Source organism: Jaculus jaculus, chromosome X, assembly GCF_020740685.1.
Source record: "Jaculus jaculus isolate mJacJac1 chromosome X, mJacJac1.mat.Y.cur, whole genome shotgun sequence".
NCBI classification, from domain to species: domain Eukaryota; kingdom Metazoa; phylum Chordata; class Mammalia; order Rodentia; family Dipodidae; genus Jaculus; species Jaculus jaculus.
The window spans coordinates 103,553,001-103,572,542 of record NC_059125.1 but is presented as its reverse complement, the minus strand read 5'-3'; the positions used below and the strand labels follow the sequence as shown (position 1 = coordinate 103,572,542).

Below are 19,542 nucleotides of genomic sequence, written 5' to 3'. Positions count from 1 at the left end.
CCATGACGCCTGGCTTTTTTGTTTTTTAGACAGGGCCTATTATTAGCCTGGAACTCACAAATTAAACTAGAATGACTTAACAGAAACCTGCATGGATCCTCCTATCTCCACCTCCCCTGCTGTAGGATTACGAACACGCATGGCCATTTTAGCTGGCTACTGAGGATTAAACTCAGGTCCTTATTCTTGACAGGCATTTCCCTCGTACCACCTGAATTCTCTACCTTCACCTTCTCAACAGCCTCCCTCCTGCTATGCCAAGACTCCTACTCCAACTGTTCTTTCTTGATCTGTTTTGCTCTCCAGACAGCCAAACTATGACCCCCTTCAGTTGTGCTGCTCTCCCAAGTATTCGAAACTGGTTTCTTACAAGAGCTGAGTTCATTCCAGGCCAAGCCCCTAATACATGCTCCAGCAGGAGAAGCAAGAAAGACCCATCTGAGTGAGTAAGGTATGTGAAGAACCCAGAATATTCTAGAATCCAACTATTGTCTGGAGAACCAGAGCAGAGCAAAGGGAAGAAGATAGTCATGCAAGACCATTGTTGAGTGTGCTGGGAATGGGGAGAAAAAAAGAAAAAAGCCCGCTCTCCAGGGAGCTTTGTCACTTCACTCTCTGTGCATTCCAACAGGGCCACTGTCTGCTGGGCACATGATGTCCTCAGGAGCAAAAATAGCCTCTGGTAACTGCAAGAGGTTCTGTTTATAGAGTTCCAGCCTTCACACCACCTGGGAGTTACACCCACCCTAGTAATCCTTTCTAAAATACAAACTCACTCTTTCTCTGAAAGGCCTACTGGCCAGAAAAGGCTGATGGTCATCTGGATTTCTTTCTCCATTGTAGCAATACCTTTCATCTCATCCCTGTCTGTAGGATCCTCATGCTGTTCCCCTCCCCCCCAGCCTTGTTCTTCCTGGGCTTGTCCTCAGACTTTGAGCACTTCTCCATATCCTCCCCTCAGTAAAGCTGACTTGTGTTGTTTATCCTCTCCCCTTTACTCTCTCTTTTAACAAGATTTCAATTTAATTTAATGTAGTTTTTGAGGCAGCGTCTCAGTACATAGCCCAGGTTGACTTGGAATTTGCTTTATAGCCCAGGCTAGCCTTGAAATCATGATCCTCCTACCTTAGCTGCCAGAATGCTGGAATTACAAGTGACTTGTATCTTCCAGTAGAGACCAATTAAAGAACCTCAGCAACTTTCAACAATCCAAATCCCTTCTACAATGCTGCTCCTGCAGGTTCATATTTTCCTGGAAGCTAGCATGACAGGATAGCAGGCTGGTCCTGTCAGCTAGCACTTTGTTTGCTGTTTTGAAACATGGTTTCATGTAGCTCAGGTTGGTCTCATAGTCACTATGCAGCCAAGGGTGCTCTTGAATTTCTGCTCCTCCTGCTTTCACCTCCTGGGTGCTGGATTACAGACCTGTATATCACACCTGGTTTATGCAGTGCTAAGGATCAAATCCAGGGCCTCATGCATGTCAGGCAAACACTGCACAGACTGAGCTATATCCCTAGTTGTTTAACCTAAGAAGTGACTGATAGTGTGATTATCAGGCAGGCAGGCCCTGAGGAAGCTAGTTTTGAGTCACAAAGGTTTCTTATGGCTACTTGTCCCATGAATCTATGCTGACAGCTATAAACCCTGCTTGTGTCTGTGATTAGCCTTCTGACCTTAGAGTAAGGATGAGACACTCAAACACATTGTTAGTGACTAGCCAGCCAAGTAGGCAACTGAAGTAATTTTAGTGGGTGGAGTAGGCTCGTGTCTGTGGCACACTGGAGAACACATGCCCATCTGAACTGTGAAACAGCATATAAAGGAAATTTTCCCAGAGAAGCTGCCTCAGCCCAGGGCAGATAAGAGGGAGTAATGGGGCAGAGGTGAATTGGAGAGTGAATGTATGTTCTGTTCAAACAGGTTAGCTGCTATTTAGTTCCAACTCGATGTTGCTGCCAGTAGGACTGCATGGCTAGAATTGGCAGAACATCTAAGTTTTCAAGATGAATTTCCTTGCTTTCCCATGCTATCACTTAACTGAAAATGCACATATTAAGCATGAAAGCAAAACCCATCATTATGATGCATTCCATTTGTGGGTCACCTCTGTTAGAGGACATTGGGATATGTAACCAGCATTGAATCAGCCTAGAATTGTTTCTTTGACATTAATGGTCAATTGATTTTTTTTTTTTTTTTAGTTTTTCATGTATACATATTTATGGGGCACAATGTAATATTTCAATACACAGATACAATGAGTAATGATCAAATTGGAGTAATTGGCAGATCCATTATCTCAAAAATGTATCATTTCTTTGTATTGGGAGCATTTGAAATCCTCTGCACTAGCCATTTTGAAATGTTCAATCAATTGTTGTCACCCATAATAATAATAGTATTATGCTACGCTATACCAGAAGTTATTCCTCCTATCCAACTTAACTCCTATATCCATTAGTCATTCTCTTTCAGCCATCCATCTCCCTGCCAGCCCATATCTTAGTGCACTTTCTTAGTCTTAACTTCTGTTAGATCAACATTTTTTAGATTCCATATATAAGTAAGTTTATATGCTACTTGCTTCTGTGACTGGTTTGTTTCCTGGGCATCCATGTTGTCAGTATTACATATTTTTTAATAAAATCATTTATTTATTTAGAGAGAATGGGTGCACCAGGCCTTCCAATCACTGCTAGTGAATTCAAGACACATGTAGCACTTTGTGCATCTGGCTTTACGTGGGTACTCAGGAATCCAACCTGGGCATTAGGCTTTTCAGGCAAGTGCTGATCCATGTCTCTAGCCCCAGGATTTCATTCTTTTTGTGAGCCCAGAATACTTAAGCTTAGGTAGCCTGTTGCCTGGCATTGAGTAAATATTTATGAAGAAGTGGTGGGAGATGGTGGATGTATCTTCAACTGGAGACAAATCAAAGTGTTTGGTTAAGGTCACTGAATGGAAGAGTCTTGAGACTAAGTGACTAAATTCAGCACCCATTCAATTGTCCATAGAAGAGCTGCCTGCACTATGAGATAACCATGGAAATTTTAAGGCACAATTTTTTTTTGATATTTAGTATACCACCAAATGCTGCATGCTATTCACTTACACCAGAGAGGACACAGAATGTATTGCCCTATGGGACTTACAACCACAACACAAACAGTTAGGAAAGTAAATATGGAGTAGACATGATAATTCATAAATCCATCTCGGATTCCATGCTGTTGTGAATCTCTGGTCCTGACTACATTCAGTAAGAGTTAAGGAATCCAGTAGTTTGCTGGAGTCAAGTTGCACTTGCTCACAAGAGCTCACTGGCCACATAATCTTTCCAACTCTGTGTGAGAGACATCATATTGCTAGTTTGCAAGTGACCATGGTAGGAATATTGACAGCACAGAAATTGGCAAAGATTGAAAAGTCAGAGTTTTTTAACCCCTAAGTTGTTGGTTGACAAACGTTTACCAACACACCACTACCTAAGATTAGATAAGCTAGGAACTTTCCTAGGTTCCTTGGTCCATTTTCTGTTTCAGAGATAGGAAGAAAGAGGCAGCTGGGATGCAGAATGTAAAGAAGCACTTACTTTAAGTGTCATGTAAATGAAAGCTGGGTGCACTATCCTGAGAGCCTGTGCCATCCTGGTTCCAGTCCTGCCCTGCTATTTTTACATATAACTGTGTATTCAATCAATATTATTAATCATTTTCTATTTGTCAGTTTCTTGTCTAGAAACATACAAAACCCCTGGCTTTATAGAGATTACATTTTACTGGGGAGACACATGTATAAACAAGAGACATAATTAAACATATATTATGCTAAGGTAAAAAAAAATGGGATACAAGAAGTGTTTTCTTTCATTGAACACTTAAGAGAGCAGGCAAATTAATACTAATGGTTTTCTTCCATAGTCTGAGAGGTCTTGTGGCAGAGTATCTATAAGTTTCTCCCTTAGGCTCACACATTAATTCATTTGGACATTCAGCCAGAACCTATTGTTTGGATGCCTAAAGACAGACATCATCTACACTGGGGATGAAATCATTGTTGATACTCACTATGTGCTTACCAAGCATGCTTGAAAGCATTTTGCATCCACCCATTTGTTTACTCATCGGAACCACTCCCAGAGGCAAGTTCTCCCATTATCTCCATTTTACAGATAAAGAGAATGAGGCCCAAGCACAAAGAGGATCAAGACCTGTTACCTATCCTTAAAAAGCTCTCCATCTGATGAAGAATCCATAAAAATAATTATAATGCTGCCCTACAAAAGCTCTCAGCCTGATAAAAATCTATATCTACAAATAATTAGAATGTATCCTGATAGCAGGAAAAATATTCCATGTTCCTGTCTAAGAGGTTGGGTGTGACAGTCAACAACGACTTCTTAGAGGAAGTCATGGCTTTGCAATGAGGCAATTAACATAATTGTTGGGAGGATTCAATTTATGCATATATGCTAGACATGGTCACACATTGGAAATAGAGGAGAAAAAAGAGATGATGATGTTGTTCCCTGTGGAGTTTACAGTCTGGTGGGAATAACACATAGGAGGTGCTTAGCACATACCAAATACTCAGTAACTACAATAAGTAATGCGATAAATAGTAACATAATAGGAGTAGTATACATATTGTTGCATGTTCAGGGCATGTGAACAAGAGGGGCATCCTTTCTCATTAGTAGCATAGGAAAAAAGGACAACAATAGATGTTAGAAAAATAAGAAATAGGAAGCAGACAGATATCCTAAAAGGTTAACATGAAGTCATAGATTTGTTGTGTTTGTTTTAAGAAAAGAAAGTGTCTTGATTTGTAGTCCAGGCTGGCTTTGAACTTGCAACTTGTATTCCTCTTCTTTAACTTCTTGGATGCTGGGATTATATGTCCTGCTGAATCAGATTTTTGAGAGAGATAGTGAGACAGAGAGAGGAGAAAAAAGAGAAGGAGAGAGAGAGAGATGGAGAAAAAGAGAGTTTGGTTGAAAGAGGAGGAAGTACTGGCTATTAAATTTTGAAAAAAGAAAATAGAGTTCTTAAGTTATTTCCAAATCAGAGCTTGCTTCATATAGCTTTTGGGCACATTTCCATCATCCTTTTCTTCTTTCCCCTTCTCCCCTTTGTCCTTCTACTCCTACTAGCTTTCATTTTTTGAATGACTGAACTGCTACACAGTGTGCTAAGATTTTCATCTGTGCTTAAACATGGCTACCTCATACATATGTGAAAAATCACTGTCCTGTTTTAGAGATAGGAAACTTGCAATTTCAAAAAGCTAGGTAACTGGCCTAGGGTACATGGTTAGTAAGTTCTGGAGTATTTCTGAAGCCATCTACAATCATGATGGTTATTTCATGTGTGCCAGACACTCACTTTGCCCAACTGTATCTAATTCCTTCAACAACTTTATTGGGCAGATCCTATCCCCATTTCATAGAAAAATCACAGTCCTGAGAGATTAAGTTGCTTTTCCAAAGCCACACAATTTCTGTGCAGTAAACTATGCTCACATTTCAATTTTGACTAGTAGTACTACTTCAATGGAAAGATTTACAGAGTTTGGTATTTAAGTTGTAGGTTGGTCCACAAAGCAGTAGCTCTTGTTGCTTTTAGTGGACTATTCTTTTTTTTATTTATTTATTTAATTTTTATTAACATTTTCCATGATTATTAAAAAATATCCCATGGTAATGCCTCCCCCCCCACTCTCCCCTTTGAAATTCCGTTCTCCATCATATTACCTCCCCATCTCAATCATTGTACTTACATATATACAATACCAACCTATTAAGTACCCTCCTCAACTATTCTTTTCTAATAATAGTGATAGAAATGTAAGCATCTTTCAGAAGTTGACTTCCCCTAACCAACATCACTAGAAAATGCCACTGACATTTGAATGTTCTCAGCCTAGCTTCTGATTCATGGGAGATAAGCTCAGGGTTGCAGCTCTTCCCCCTTACTGCCACAGAAAGAATTAATTCTGTGTGGTTTTCCATCACCCAGAAAGCACAGGGTAATCAGACAGAATTAGAGATCTGAATTGTTTATGGTTATGGGTTATTAACCATCTGAATTACTTGGACTTTATGTCAGTGGATATAGTTTTTTTCTTTCCCAGACGGCTGAGGCCACCTTTCTACATATCTATTCTACATAAATTTCTTAAAAATTATTTGGTTCTCCATTAGTAAAAGTAATTCCTCTGATACACCCACAATTAGCATTTGTAGATATAGGCACAAACAGGGAACTGGTGTTAGCCCTGGGTTATAGGAGCCTGGTTCAATACTTGTATTTGCTGGATTTGTGGGCAGGGTGGCAAAAAGGATCAGAACAGATCCCTGTGATTAGGAAACACAAGGCATGTGTAATTGTAGAATAAGAAGGATAATCGTAGAAGGGCTCAAGAAGCTGCCTCACCTCTCCTTTACTGGACTAGTTACTGTTGCTACTGAAATATCACCATTTATGTTTGATTTCTTTGCCTTCAGTTCAATCCTCTGTTTGAATGCAGATGTCCTTGGAACAAGCACACTAATATAGTTCAGGGAATAAGCTTGTTATTTCAAGTGTATAGCTAGCTAAAAGCAAGGCTGTTTCTCTCATAATTTAATGTTTCCGATTAAATAGTGCAGTCATATGATTCAAAATTTAAAGCTATTTAAAAGGGATACCTTAAGAAGTCTTCCTTCTCCCCTGTCTTAATTTACCCATTTATTTGTCCCATCTCTTTCTTAAACTTTATTTTTTATTAGAGAGAGAGAGAGAGAGAGAGAGAGAGAGAGAGAGAGAGAGAGAGAGAATGGGTGCACCAGGGCCTCTGGCCACTGCAAACTCCAGATGTGTGCGCCACCTTGTGCATCTGGCTTACGTGGGTCCTGGGAGTCGAACCTGGGTCCTTTGGCTTTGCAGGCAAGCACCTTAACCACTAAGCCATCTCTCCAGCCCATTATTTGTGCCTTCTCTTAATAGTTAACCAGTTTGAGAAATATTTTTAAAGACATGTTCTTACTATGTAGTTCTGGTTGCCCTTGACCTCATGATGTTCTTTACCTCAGCTTTCTTCATTTGCTTGTGTGTATGTGTGTGTATGTGCGTGTGTGTGTGTGTGTGTGTGTGTGTGTGTGTGTTTGAGAAGGGTTCTTTCTTTATTTGATTTTAAAAATTTATTGATTTTTTTTAAATAAAAAGGTTGCATACATAGACCCCTTTTCTCCCTCCCCAGTTCTGCTTTAGTGGGGTTATTGGTATTCAGTGTGGGCACCTAAAGGCTTCACTGAGTCTCTGCAGGGATGGGAGAAACATGGTGTCTTAGGCTATTCCCACTCACCCTGAGACTTTTATAATCTTTCTGCCCCTTCTTCAGTGATCCTCCCTGAGCCTTGGTGTGCAAGATAGAGATCTGATTTAGTGTTGCTTCCTCTGTAGACTCTGGATCTCTGTTTTGATGAGATTTGAATGACTCCATTGTCCATTGCCTTCTCCCTGGAATTGGTTTTCAGGCTAGCCATGAGAGCAGTGTTGTGTCACTGCTTCCTCTATAATGACTTCTGGGCCTGGCAGATGAGGTGGAGGTGACCCATCTCCTGGTAGACAGTCAGCTCTCTCTTCTTCAAGTATTGATGTATCCTTGATCTCACCCAAATTCTCCTCCAGATTCTCCAACCAAAAGTGAGAACAGTATCAATAAAAGGGGATAAGCCTGGTCTTTAGAAAGATCTATTGATGTGTGTATCCATTCTTCTTAGTAAGAGAGCAGGAGAAGGGTTCTTGATACATATCCTACACTGGCCTTGTACTCAAAATCCTTCTACCCCCACTTTCTGCATGCTAGAATTTCAAGGGTATGCAACCACATCAGGCTAAAGTTGGCAAATGTATTAGGAAAGAAGTACTGTGTCAGGTTAGTTTGAGGAGTGTGGTTGAGGGAGCTGGGGAGATGGCTCAGCACTTAAAGGTGCTGGCTTGCAAAGCCTGCCAGCATGGGTTTGATTCCCCAGCCACCTGCATAATGCAAAAAAAATGTGGTGCAAGCAAGTGGGGTCTGTTTGCAGTGGCAAGAGGCCCTGCCATGGGTGTGTGTTCACGCATACACACATATTCACACTCACATTAAAAGTGTGGTTGAGAACATTTTCGTAGGTTTAATCCTTTATAAAGATTGCATTATAAGGGCTGGAGGGATGGCATAGTGGTTAAGGCATTTACCTGCAAAGCCAAAGGACCCATGTTCGATTCCCCAGGACCCATGATAGCAAGAGGCACAAGGGGGCACATGCATCTGGAGTTCATTTGCAGTGACTGGAGGCCCTGGTGAATCCATTCATTCTCTCTCCGTTTCTTTCTTTCTCTCCCTCTTTCCTTGTCAAATGATTAATTAATTAATTAATTTTAAAAAAGAATGCATTATAAACCAGGTATGATGGTGCATGCCTTTAATCCCAGCTCTTGGGAGGCCGAGATAGGAGGATCGCCATGAGTTCAAGGCCACCATGAGACTTTGCAGTGAATTCCAGGTCAGCCTGGGCTAAAGCGAGACTTTACCTCGAACCGCCCCCCCCCCAAAAAAAAATAAAGAATGCATTACAACCTGGGCATGTTGGAACACACCTTTAATCCCAGTACTCAGGAGGTTGAGGTAGGAGGATTGCCATGAGTTGGACGCTACCCTGAGATTATATAGTGAATTTCAGGTCTGCATGGGCTAGAGAACAAGACATTACCTCAAAAAAAAAAAAAAAAAGAAAGAAAGAAAGAAACAAAAGAGAAAAAGAATTCATTAAGGGCTGGAGAGAGATGGCTTTGTGGTTAAGGTGTTTTCCAGTAAAGCCAAAGGACACAAGTTTGATTCCCCAGTATCCACATAAGGCTGGATGCACACGGTGGAGCATGTTTCTGGAGTTTGTCTACATTCTCTCTCTCTATCACTACCCCTCTCTCTCTTTATCTCTGTCTTTCAAATAAATAAATAACATATTTTAAAAGTTAAAACAAAAACATGAACACACACACACAAAAAAAAGATTAGAAGGGGGATGGGTGGTGTGAAACTTTCTTGTTTACATCCCCAACACTACAACAAAATGGAATAAAAGAGTGGAATGTTGGACCCAGCGTAGTGGCACACATCTTTAATCCCAGCACTCAGGAGGTGGAGATAGGTGGATTGCTGTGAGTCTGAGGTCACCCTGAGACTACATAGTGAATTCCAGGTCAGCCTGGGCTAGAGAGCGAGATCCTACCTTGAAAAAAAAAAAACAAACAAAAACACTAGAGGAAGGTTGGGACGAGTAGTTCTAGGACAGCAGACTGCTTAAAGAGAGATAGACTTTGAGGCCAGGCATGGTGACGCATGCCTGTAATCCCAGCACACGGGAATCAGAGGTAGGAGGATCGCCATGAGTTCAAGGCCACCCTGAGACTCCATAGTGAATTCCAGGTCAGCCTGGGCTAGAGTGAAACCTTACCTCGAAAAACCAAAAAAACAAAAAACAAAACAAAACAAAAAAACATACTGAACATGCACACTATGTACAAGGCACTGTGCGAGGCAATTCAGATCTGCCAGTGATCAAAGAAGACAGGTATCATCTCCCAGCTTAGATCCATCTACCCATTTATTCACTCATTGAGGAACCCTTAGACAGACACTGGGATTGGATAAATAGTTAAGACATAGATTTTCCTTCAAAGTGCAACTTGGCTGGACAAGGAAGGAATCTGTTATGCCTTAGGAGTGAGATGTACACTGAGTGCTAATGGAGTGCTAGAAGGTGGCATGTGACTCCAACTGGGCACAATATAAGAACCCAACTTTGAGAAAGTAAGAAGCTGCCAGAGTGAGAAAAAAAGGCAAAGAATAGCTTAAGCAGCACACAGGCAGGGAAATATGACAACTCTTTGTCCCCTTTTCAGATTCAGGGATAGTTCCACATTGCTCTCATGGGGAGAGACAAAGGTAAGTGATTATGGACAGAGAAAAAGGTTTTCACACCCATGACAGTGTATTTTATCTACTGCTGTGTAAGAAAGTTCTTCCAAGCTTGCCATCTTAAAATAACAATTTCTTATCCCATGCAGTATCTGAAAGGTCAGGAATCTGAATGTGGCTTATAGTTTCACACTCCCACACACACACCTGTAAGTAGCCCTCAGTTTTTCAGTGGATACTGGCAATGTATATCTCAAAGGAATGCCTGACACCTACTAAATTATATGTAAATATGAGGCAGAATCATCATTACCTAAATACTGAGGCATTACCAAAATGTTTGCTCAAGGTGATCACTTTTGCCACTATAGAAAACACTTTCCATCTTTAGTGTGAAGAGTGGACTGAAGAGGGGAAAGCTGGATAAAGCTTGACTCTTATAAAAGCTGATGTGGGGCTGGAGAGATGGCTTAGCAGTTAAGGCACTTGCCTGCAAGGGCAAAGGACCAAGGTTCAATTACCCAGGACTAACATAAGCCAGATACACAAGGTAGCTCATGTGTTTGGAGTTTGTTTACATTGGCTGAAGGTACTGGCACACCCATTCTCTCTCTCTTTCTCTTTCTCTCTCTCTCCCTCCCTCTCTCTTTCAAATTAATAAAATAAAACTTTAAGAAACTGTTGCAAATGGGCTGGGAACATACTTGTATTCAAGCACATGGGAGACTGAGGCAGGATGATCGAAAGTTCAAGACCATAATGGGCAACATAGTGGATTCACATTTCAACAACAACAACAACAGGAAGAAAACAATAGTTACTAGTGACAAATGGTGGTAGATTGGATTCATGTGATAATGTTAGAAACCCAGAAATGTACACATATAGAGTTTACAAATGTAGAAGTAGAAACGGGCACATATAATTCCCCTGGAAGTGAGCTTGGAGAGAGAGGTAGGGAACATATGAGGAGGACTTTTATTTGTGAGTGGGAGTAGGAAGAGTAAGTTGAACTGGGTCCATGCTTGTAAAACATCTCTGTGGAGATGTCTAGCTGATGCCCAATTTTATGGACATATAGCTCAGAAGAGAGATCTGGACAAGGGATTTAGCAGTCATGAGCAAATGGGCTGATGAAGCGAAGGGGGTGGATGAGATTGCCAATGGGTGAGTGTCCAATTAGAATGTAAGTCTTCCTATGAAAGAATCCCAAAGACTATTAATACGTTAGAGAGGGATGGAGTACAAACTGCTTATAAAGCAGAGACAGAAGGAATGGCCAGCAGGGAGGAGAAATCATGCCAAGTGTGGTGTCATGTAGCCAAGAAGTGTCTCATGAAGGAGAGAAAGGTTCAGCTGTACCAGCTTTGCCTTGTTAACACAATCAGAAGGTCACAGAAGATAAGGGCTGAAACAAGCCCATTGAATTTACTAGCAAGTAGTTCATGGAGATCTTTGTGAGAGTAATTCGTTGGACTTGGTCAAGGCACTGCTGGCCCAGCCTCCTTCTCTAGACTTTGCTGGCATCATAATGGGATTTAGAAATCTCCATGTTGAGTATCATCTTCCCAAACAGAAGCTTTGACTACACTGGCTCGGTTTCATGGGGTTGTAGACTCATGGGTGGAATTTATTAAAATTCAAGCAGGTTGTTATAAAGCAAGGCTTGCCCTCCTTTTAAAAATATTTTATTTATTTGAGAGAGAGAAAGAGAGAGAGAGAGAGAGAGAGAGAGAGAGAGAGAGAGAGAGAGAGAGAGAGAATGAGCACACCAGGGCCTTCAACCACTGCAAACAAACTCCAGACATATGTGCCACTTTGTGCATCTGGCTTATGTGGGTCCTGGGAAACAGAACCTGGGTCCTTAGGCTTTGGAGGTGAGTGCCTTAACCAGAAAGCCCTATCTTTCCAGCCACAAGGCTGCCCTCTAGCCTCTTCTGATTATACTCACTTTCCCATCCACATTTCCACCATGAAGGGAAGCATTTCTAGACCTTCGTCACATGCAGCCACTTGTTCTTAAACTTCCAGATCCATGAAGTAAATACAACTTGTTTCCTTGATGAATTGCCTAGTCTCCAGTATTCTGCTAAAGAAACAGAAAATAGACTAAGACAAGTGCTGAGCACTTTACATTGATATTCTAACTTAATTTAACTACTTTCCATATACCTAGTTATCTGGTATCCCCATAGATATAGGACCTTGTGTTGCCCTCACAGTGAAGTTGAAATAGGCCAGATCAAGGAAGAGACAAACCAAAAGCCTTAGCCATTGGAAAACTTCAACTGCCTCTGGGTTCTAAGTAAAGCCCTTCTCTTTGAAGAATTAGGTTACTGGGGCAGGACGGTCTGTATTGGGAGTTCTCATGTCAAAGAATGTTTTACAACATCAGCCAGGAGACCATGACTCTTTGCTCCTATGGGATTCAAGATGGTGCTCATTAAGCTCTGAAAGCACCTTGGCATGGCTTTGTTTTTCTCCTTGTTGGGTACAGAGGAAGCTCTCAGTACCTCAAAAACCCTATCTTGCATGTGAATGCCTGTGTATGTGTGCATGTGTTGCATGTTCATATATGTGTGGAAGCATATGTATGTGCTGGTGTACATGCATGTGCATTCAGAGTCAAAAAGGCTGACTAGTGTGTCTTCCTCAGTTGCTCTCCACCTCATATATATATTTAAATATTTTATTTATTTATTTGAGAGAGAGGGGCAGATAGAGAGAATGGGTGCATGAGGGCCTTTAGCCATTGCAAATGAGCTCCAGACACATGTGCCACTTTGTGCATTTGGCCTATGTAGGTCCAGGGGTCTGGGGAATCAAACCTGGGTCCTTTGGCTTTGTGGACAAGCACCTTAACTGCTAAGCCATCTTTCCAGCTCCACTTTATATTTTTGAGACAGGGTCTCACTGAACCTAGAGCTCACTTATTAGGCTAGACTAGCATATAGAAAGCTCTGGGACCTTCCTATTTCTGCCTTTTCAGCACTGAGATTACAGGAATGCATCATAATGACTAGCATTTTATGTGAGTGCTGAGGAATCCAACACAGGTCCTAATGCTCATGCAGCAAGCAGTTTTCAAACCTTCATAAACCCATTTTAACAAAGACCCGAACTCCCTGGGTTATAAAGCAGTGGGAGCTGCTGTTTCGTGATTTCTAAAATCCCAGTTCCTATATTAGCCTCTTCAGCCATGCCCAGTGTGAATGCGCTGGGCAGAGAGCACACCTGCTTCAAGTTCTTGCTTGCCCAGTGCCCCTCATCTGGCACTCATTCTATTGTTTCATAGAAGGTGTGTTGAGCAACTCGTCCTCTCCTGTAGACTAGGGATTTCTCAATGGCAGAGTTACAATTGTGCTCACACGATGCCTCCCACAGCTTCTCAGTGATTCATACAGGGCTAGTTTCAGAGTAATCCCCCAGAAATATTTGTTGAATTGGTAATAAATAAATGAATTTTTCCTAAGTACAACCCTGATCCCAGCTACTTCTTATTTATATTCATAACCAGATTATAGTCCTTCACCAGAAGAGCATCTTTTGCTTCTTAGAAGGCAGATTAAATATTGACTATGGGAGGACTAGATCAGGGAGATTCATTTTACCAGGTATTGGTAAGCTTGCCATGCACCCAGTCCTGTGCCATGTGTCCTCTCAGAGAGGACATGACCCTAGCAAATTGAAAGGTTTTACCAATGTATATTTCAGGCAGATATACCAAAGGTGTCAACAGTAATAAGATCGATACCATGTTCTCAAGACCTCATCTTGACAAAAGCAGTATGGCATAGAAGTTAGGAGAATTTAATAAAATAACATAAAAATAATTTGGGGGCTGGAGAGATGGCTCAGCAGTTAATGACACTTGTTTACAAAGCTTGATGGCTTGAGTTCAATTCCCCAGTACCCATGTAAAGGCAGATGCACAAAGCAGTGCAAGAGGCTCTGGTGCAACCATTCTTTTTTTCTCTCATTGAAAATAAATAAATAAAAACATTAAAAATCTTTTGGGCCAGGTGTGGTGGTGCACACCTTTAATCCCAGCACTCAGGAGGCAGAGGTAGGAGGATTACTATGAGTTCAAGGCCACATTGAGACTACATAGTGAATTCTAAGTCAGCCTGAGCTAGAGTGAGACCCTACATTGAAAAACAAAAACAAACAAACAAGAAACAAAAATAAAAGTCTAAGCCAGGAGTGGTGGCGCATGTCTTTAATCCCAGCACTTGGAAGGCAGAGGTAGGAAGATCACCATGAGTTTGAGGCCACCCTGAGGCTACATAGTGAATTCCAGATCATCCTGAGCTAGAGCGAGACCCTACCTGAAAAACCAGAAAAAAAAAGTCATTTGAGAGGCTTGACAGCTTACTCAGTGGTTAAAGGCACTTGCATGCAAAGCCTTCCAGCCCAGGTTTGATTCTCCAGCACCCACATAAAGCCAGATGCACAAAGTGGTGCATGCATTTGGAGTTGATTTGCAGTGGCAAGAGGCTCTGGCATACCCATACACTCTCTCTGAGTGTCTTTCTCTCAAATAAATAAATTACAAATATTAAAAACTCAGGCTAGAGAGATGGCTCAGTGATTAGGATGCTTGCCAGCAGTGTATATCATTCCAGGTTTGATTCCCCAGTATCCACATAAAGCCAGATGTACAAAGTTGCACATGCATCTGGAATTTTCAGTGACTAGAGGCCCTGGTGGGCCCATTCTTTCTCTCTCCCCCTCTCTCTGTATTTCTCTTCTGTCTCTCTCTGCTTACAAGTAAATAAGCAAACAAATATTTAAAAAAATCATTGGATCTAAACTTATCTTGAACTCCCCCAAGACTATTTCATGGTGCTGATCTATCCCACCATGTATAAATCATCCATTTCACTGCAAAATATTAATATTGGGTTATTAATATTTGATGCTTGGCTGTTGCCCCAGATCTCCCTGAATATGCTATACAGCATCTAGTGTATGTTTATGATTTTCTCAAGTCCAAACAATTTTGAACTCTAAAGTTCTTGCATGGTCACAAGGGACCTAGGTGATACATGCTAAGTCTCTGTTCTATTAGCTCCCAACCCGAAGCTTGGTTATTAAACAGTGAACAGAGTATTTTAGTATTGCTAAAAGGTAGGCATAAAGGGAGGAGGGTAGAATTGGGTGAGATTTCCAAGCATATCTGGCACAAGATTTTAGCTTCCATCTTCATCCCCATCTCCATCTATTTTCCTTGGGTTCTGCCTTCCATTCAGCCTCTGGTTTACCTAACCCCATCTCAGACTCATCTAATGTAAATTTCTTCTGCCAACATTTCTAAATATGCCTCATATCTGCTCTGTATCCCTCAGATTCCATGCTTTCCTTTCCCTGTATTGGGCCCAGTTTCCCCTCTTGGTTTTGGAAACCCTTCTCTTTCACTTACTCCTTACCGTCCTGCTCATGAGTTGTGGATCATCAACTATAGCCCTGTCACTCCTTCCCATTCAGCCATGGGACACATCTTTCTGTCTAGGGTTACCATCTTTCATCTCTGTATACTTTTCTCTTTCCCCTCCCTCATCTTCTAGTTAGCTCTAAAATAGGTTTGCTATCCGAGTGTATTGGCATATACCTATAATGCCAGCATTCTGGAGGTAAGGCAGGAAGACCATGAGTTCCAGGCCAGCCTGTGCTATATAGTGAGAATACTTAAAAAAAATAAGAAAAAAAAGCCGGGCATGGTGGCATACACCCTTAATCCCAGCACTAAGGAGGCAGTGGTAGGAGGATTGCCATAAGTTCAAGGCCACCCTGAGACTGCATAGTGAATTCCAGGTCAGCCTGGGCTAGAGTGAGAGCTTACCTCGAAAAACCAAAAAATAAATGAATAAAATAAAATAAAGAAAAGAAAAGAAAGCAAACAAATAAAAAACAAGAATATAGGTATATTGAAGTTAGAAAGTAAGCCAATTTAAACAAAAATATGAAGAGTATACATTAGTATGCTATGATAAGGTTAAAAATCATAATGGCTATACTCACATGATGGGAACATTGTTCTAACATTCGTTTTTATTTTTTAATATTTAATTAATTATGAGAGGGAGAGAGAGAGAATGGGTATGCCAGGTCCTCCAGGAACCAGCCACTGCAAACGAATTCCAGACACATGTGCCACCTTGTGCATCTGCCTTTATGTGGGTACTTCCAAGTCCCTAGGCTTTGCAGGCAAGCTCCTTAATCACTGAGCCATCTCTCTTGTCTTAACAGTCATTTTTAGAATGAAGGAATTATTATTTCCTGTGTGCTTGTGTGTATGTGTGTGAATGTGGTTGAGCACACCGTGGCACATATTCTGGGGTGGGGGGGGTCAGAGGAGAGATTCAGGAGTCTGGCTTTTACATGGGTTTTAGAGATCTGACCTCAGGTACTCATCCTTGCAAGGTAAGCTTGTTCTCCACGAAGCCGTCTTCCCAGCCCCAAAAATTATTTTTGTACAATAGGCCATCTAGTGGCAAATGGAGGATGACACTCCTGGTCTGGAAAGACACATGGATCATTTTATTTATTTTTATTAAGTAGAAACTTTGTATGGATACATTCATGGGATGCTGCCATCATTTCTCTCCTCCCTGCCCCACTCCACTGAGGGCCCTCCTTAGCAGAATTGCTGGTATTCACCATGAAGCTGTGGGCTATGATGAAAGAAGGGCAGGTTAAACCCCAACCTCCGCACTCTAATAGGTCTAAGCACTAAATCACAAAATGAACAAACTGTAGTCAAGGCCCCGTTGGAACATAGCTGGTAACATGGATCTCTGTCCTGGGCAAATATATTGTGGAAGCAAATATATATATATATTGCAATGGCCAAATTCAGATGCTCTACAAAGCCTCTTTGTAGGCCTCACAAGAGCTTGCTCATCAAGACAATGTAAGTGCTGCTTTGTGACATATCCTTATTCTGGGAAGCCACATTCAGAGAGAATTCATGCTATGCAGGAGAGGAAATTGCTGTCTAAGGAGGTGATGGCATTCAAATCATATCTCTCAGCTTCATAAATCATTTTTTCAAAACAACCAACCCAATATATTTTAATTGATAGTCGTTTTTCATCAAGCAAATATTTACTAAAATATTAAGCAGCATGTGAATAGTGCCACATTTCACAAAAATAAATACACTACTTAATTAAGATATATATATTAGAAGCCAGGCATGGTATTACTTACCTGAAAGTGGACACAAGATCACAAGGCACTACTCTGGATTTGTGCTCCATCTTTTAGGGAGCAAGGGTTTGGGGTTTGATATGTCTTTCTTATTTATAATGATCCAGTCTTGCTTTTTAAATATTTTATTATTTATTTACAAGCAGAGTGATACAAACAGAGAGAGGGGGAAGGGAGAAGAAGAGAGAGAGAGAGTATGGACATGCAAGGGCCTCTAGCAACTGCAAACAACGCTATATGCATGCACCACCTTGTGCATTTGACTTTAGGTGGGTACTGGAGAATCAAACCCAGGTGTTTAGGCTTTATAGGCAAGTGCTTTAACCATTGAGCTATCTCTCCAACTCCTTTCTTGTTTTTTTAAATTTAATTAACATTTAGGTTAGCATACAAAAACGGGTTTCATCACAGCACCTTCACATATATGCGCCATTATACTTTATTCTCATTTGTTTTTCCTTCATTGGCCTCTCTTGTCTGTTTTCCTTCTTTTCTACAGTTATTCACTCCTCTGTACTAATTTATCACATCTATTCTGTCAGTCCTCATATTTCCTAACTCCCTTAACACCTCTTCCTTCCCTCTCATGATTTTTTTTATTCATTTTGGTTTTCCAAGGGAGAGTCTTGCTTTAGCCCAGGCTGTCCTGGAATTCACTATGTAGCCTCAGGCAGGCCTCGAACTCACAGTGATCCTCCTACGTCAGCCTCCCAAGCGCTGGGATTACAGGCGCGCACCACCACATCCAGTTCACAATTCCTTTTCTAATTTCATGACATACATATAAACACCACACACACACACACACACACACACACACACACACACACACACACACAGTTTCAAATTTAGCTTATTCATGTGAGCTAACTCACGCAGTATCTATCTTTCAGTCTCTGGAATATTTCATCTAACATAATGATTTTCAGTTCTATCCATTTTCCTGTAAATGTCATGATTTCCTTTTTCTTTATGGCTGAATAAAATTCCATTGTGTATATCTACTATACATTCTTTACCCAATTATCCGTGATAGACATCAAGGCTGGTTGCATTTCCTAGCTATTGTTAAAAGGCCTGAAATACACATGGGTGTGAAAATATTTCTGTGGTATGTTGACTTAGGGTCCTTCAGGTGTATACCCCAGAGTAATATATCTGCTTCATATGACAGTTTATCTTCAGTTTTCTTTTAGAAACCTCCACACTTGTCACACTTATTTCCATAATGGCTGCATGAGCTTGCACGCCTACCATCAGTGAATCACGATTTGCACCTCCTTCCCCACACCTACACCAGGGCCTGTTGTCATTTATTTGCTTGACGATAGCCATTCTAACTGGGATGAGATGGAATCACAAATTTAATTTGTGTGTGTGTGTGTGTGTGTGTGTGTGTGTGTGCATGTGTGTACTAACTGCGATGTGGTGTGCATGTGTGAATGGTATATTTGTGTGGTGTATGCATGTGTGTGTATATGTGTACAGATGGCATCCTGCATGAGCACAGAGGTGTCCATGCCCAGATAACTATGTGGGTACTGGGGATTTGAATTCATTAGTCTCAGGTCCCCTCAGGCCACCATGCTGGTGCCCGAAGTGCTCTTAACTGCTGAGCTATCTCTCTTTTTTTTTCCTTTTTATTGACAGCTTCCATACTTGCAGACAATAAACCATGATAATTCCCTTTCTTCCCCCACTTTCCCCTTCACAAATCTACACTCCATCATGTCTCCTCCCTCTCTCCATTAGTCTTTCTTTTATTTTATGTCATCATAATCTTTTCCTCCTATTATGAGGATCTTGTGAAGGTAGTGCTAGGTACTGTGAGGTCATGGATATCAAAGCCAATTTATGTCTGATCAATTGCATTGTAAGCACTCCTATCCTTCCTTTGGCTCTTACATTCTTTCCATCACCTCTTTAGCAATGGATTCTGAGCCTTGAAAGGATTGAGAGAGATGTTTCAGTGCTGAGTATTCCTCCACCACATCTATGGTGCCTTTAGGGTCATCCCAGTGGTCGCTGCTATCTGAAAAGAGAAGCTTCTGTAATCAAAAGTGAGAGTAGCATTAATATATGGGTATGGGCATTAAGTAAAGTGCTTACAGGGCAGTTTGATGAGCATAATATATGCATTTAGCCAGGTAAGAGCAGGCATTACATTTCTAATGCTCATGACCTCCCATGCCATAGGCTTTTGGCTAAGTTTTCAGTATCAGGGGTGTATTCCCTCCCATAGAGCAGGTCTGCAGTCCAGTTAGAGAGCATTCGGTTTCCCCCATAACAGACATGCTACTATTGCACCCGTTGACTCATTTAGCCTATCTGGCCAAACTTGGGGCTTGCAGTGTCCACTTTTTCACAACTGATGGCTTCTGT

At 41.3% G+C, this 19,542-nt stretch overlaps 1 protein-coding gene across 1 annotated transcript in view; it reads right to left on the bottom strand.

The window, feature by feature from the left end:
• LOC101604173 (elongin-B-like) overlaps positions 1 to 17,210 on the bottom strand; it is a 57,481-nt gene extending 40,271 nt beyond the window's left edge. The window contains 1 exon segment of the mRNA XM_045139922.1: positions 17,161 to 17,210. Within this exon segment, the coding sequence (XP_044995857.1) occupies positions 17,161 to 17,210 (50 nt within the window).
• Positions 17,211 to 19,542: the final 2,332 nt, after the last annotated feature.